The sequence below is a fragment of the Engraulis encrasicolus genome, chromosome 15 (assembly GCF_034702125.1).
Source record: "Engraulis encrasicolus isolate BLACKSEA-1 chromosome 15, IST_EnEncr_1.0, whole genome shotgun sequence".
Lineage (NCBI taxonomy): Eukaryota > Metazoa > Chordata > Actinopteri > Clupeiformes > Engraulidae > Engraulis > Engraulis encrasicolus.
The window spans coordinates 11535240-11537739 of NC_085871.1; the positions used below are offsets into that span (position 1 = coordinate 11535240).

Here is a 2500-nt window from a genome sequence, read left to right on the forward strand (position 1 = left end):
AACACACACACATATATATATAATTACGCACACTTAATTACACACACGATGAACCTGTGAGAGGACACAGACTATTGAGTACACACACACTTTAGTAAAGTGTCCTCTCCTGCTCACCTATGGGAGGACACAAAACGCATATATTTATTACACACATGGTACTTAACAAACACACACAAATTATTAATATACAATGAATATAAAACACACACAGAGATTGCCTCTCCAGTGGACGTGTGCGACAACACACAACCCCACACAACACCAACCATTACCTCTGCACTTGCATGAGGCAAAAGTGTGCATTTAAATCAATCATTTCACTACATCAGACAGACAGACAGACAGACAGACAGACAGACAGAGACACACACACACACGCACACGCACACGCACTCGCACACACGCACGCACGCACGCACGCACGCACGCACGCACACCTCTCCTCCTCACCTGGATGTGTTTCATGTGCTCGAAGAAGTCTGACTCCGGGTCGTTGTAGTTTGTGAGCTGCACCAGGTCCCGGAACTCCTGCTTCTCAGGGAAGACCCTCACCAGACACGCCAGCACTGTGGTGTAGTCATTACGCACACTCTGGACGATAAACAGGAACAGACTTTAGTGTGTGTGTGTGTGTGTGTGTGTGTGTGTGTGTGTGTGTGTGTGTGTGTGTGTGTGTGTGTGTGTGTGTGTGTGTGTGTGTGTGTGTGTGTGTGTGTGTGTGTGTATGTGTGTCCCCCATGTCTATGATGGCATAACTCATCTTGATATGGATATAGCACGGTAAGGCTTTATGCTTGTGTGTGTGTACTGTTTGTATATACAGTATAGGATGCTTGTGTGTGTATATCGTATGTATACGGTATGGTGTCTGTATGTGTCAATACGTCACCTCCATCTTGCTGCGGAGTCCTCTGCGCATGGCGTCCAGTATGCTGTGCGTTACGATGTCCCTGTACTCCTGCTCGGGAGACCCCACGGCAGCCAGCTGCTCCACCACCGTCGTCAGGCACAAGATGGCCGTGTCCGCCAGAGACATGTCACCGATCTAAACCAGCCAATCACAGATGGAGGAGGTAAATTACAGTATGTTCATCACACCATTTTTTCCCTCGATTAAGTTAACTTTTGAATGGCGTGAGCACCTCACGCGGTGTGCGTGTCCTTGCACGTGAATTGGGAAACCCTTGTCAGGTGATGAGGTGCTACGGAAAGTGCTCGCATATCCGAAAATACATTTGAAATTACATAGTCAATGTTGATGAGTCGAGTCCATAGTATCGATTCCATCTATCTATTTGGTTGTCCTGCTACCAGGTCAGATGTTTTTTGGATGTGCAGAATTTAAACTACTTCTTCAAAGGAGAAGTCCTGCCAACTTCAACATGCAGTTGTATTGTTCATTCTACCCTCGACTTATCGGCAAACAAAGACACAGCATTTTTGTCCTTTCTGAGATCCTGGCCATTCTACTGCCCTTGTCAGACATGTGAAATGAGGCTACGTAAACTGCTCACATATCACAGTTCAAATACAGTTGAAGTTACAGAACCAATGTCGATGAGTTGAGTAAATAGTATGCAGTCAATGCGAGCGGACAATGTTATCTGAAACAGCTCCTGCGCTTCACTTATTTTTCCCTTCTCCACTACGTTTAAAACTTGACTACATCACATGCATCTCTGAAAATTCTGCTGTCCTGATTGGTTCTACCGCACTTTGGTTTGGGATCAAGGTGAATCTGAAGATCCTCCAGACCCTCGGGTGAGCTCACAAAGCTCTCTCTGTGTGTGTGTGTGTGTGTGTGTGTGTGTGTGCGTGCGTGCGTGCGTGCGTGCGTGCGCGCGCGTCTATCTCACCTCAAAGGAGTGGAAGCAGTTGTGCATGAGCGTGTGCAGGTATCTCAGGTCCAGTGTGTCCATGGCCTTGACCCGGCGAGTGGCCTCCTGGAAGGCTGTCAGCCGCACGTCGAAGTAGATCTCATCCAGGTGGCGGCTGTCAAACGCATTCAGCTGTGGAGGAGGGAGGAGGATGAGAGAGAGAGAGAGAGAGAGAGAGAGAGAGAGAGAGAGAGAGAGAGAGAAATAAAGAGAAAGAAAGAGAAAGAAGGAAAAAGCGAGAGAAATCAAATTTAGAAGGAGGAGGATGGGATCGAGAGACGGAGGGAGGGAGTGTAGTGCCTCTTTTCCACTGCCGGTTTTCTGGTAGGCCTGCAGCTATACGCAGCGCGACTCAGCCGCCACTTTTTGCTCTTTGATTGAGCTGTGTCATGCCCAATCGAAAAGCAAAAAGTGGCGGCCGAAGCGCGCATTGTCAAACTGTAGGCTTACCAGAAAACTGCCAGTGGAAAAGAGCCATACGAGAAATCGGAGAATAGAGAGAAAATGTTATTCACATGTAAAATGAGTGTAGTGTATTCGTTCGTTAGTAGTAGTGTGTTGTAGAGTAGGTGAATAACTTTCGGACACATTTTGTGTGTGTGTGTGTGCGTGTGTGTGTG

At 47.4% G+C, this 2500-nt stretch overlaps 1 protein-coding gene across 1 annotated transcript in view; it reads right to left on the reverse strand.

The window, feature by feature from the left end:
* Positions 1 to 2500, reverse strand: part of utp20 (UTP20 small subunit processome component) — a 51168-nt gene that overhangs the window by 21583 nt on the left and 27085 nt on the right. Inside the window, exons 36-38 of the mRNA XM_063217046.1 lie at positions 1860 to 2012; positions 893 to 1048; positions 454 to 594 (exon numbers count right to left, since the gene is read on the reverse strand). Coding sequence (XP_063073116.1) covers positions 454 to 594; positions 893 to 1048; positions 1860 to 2012 — 450 coding nt within the window. The remainder of the gene's footprint in view (positions 1 to 453; positions 595 to 892; positions 1049 to 1859; positions 2013 to 2500) is intronic.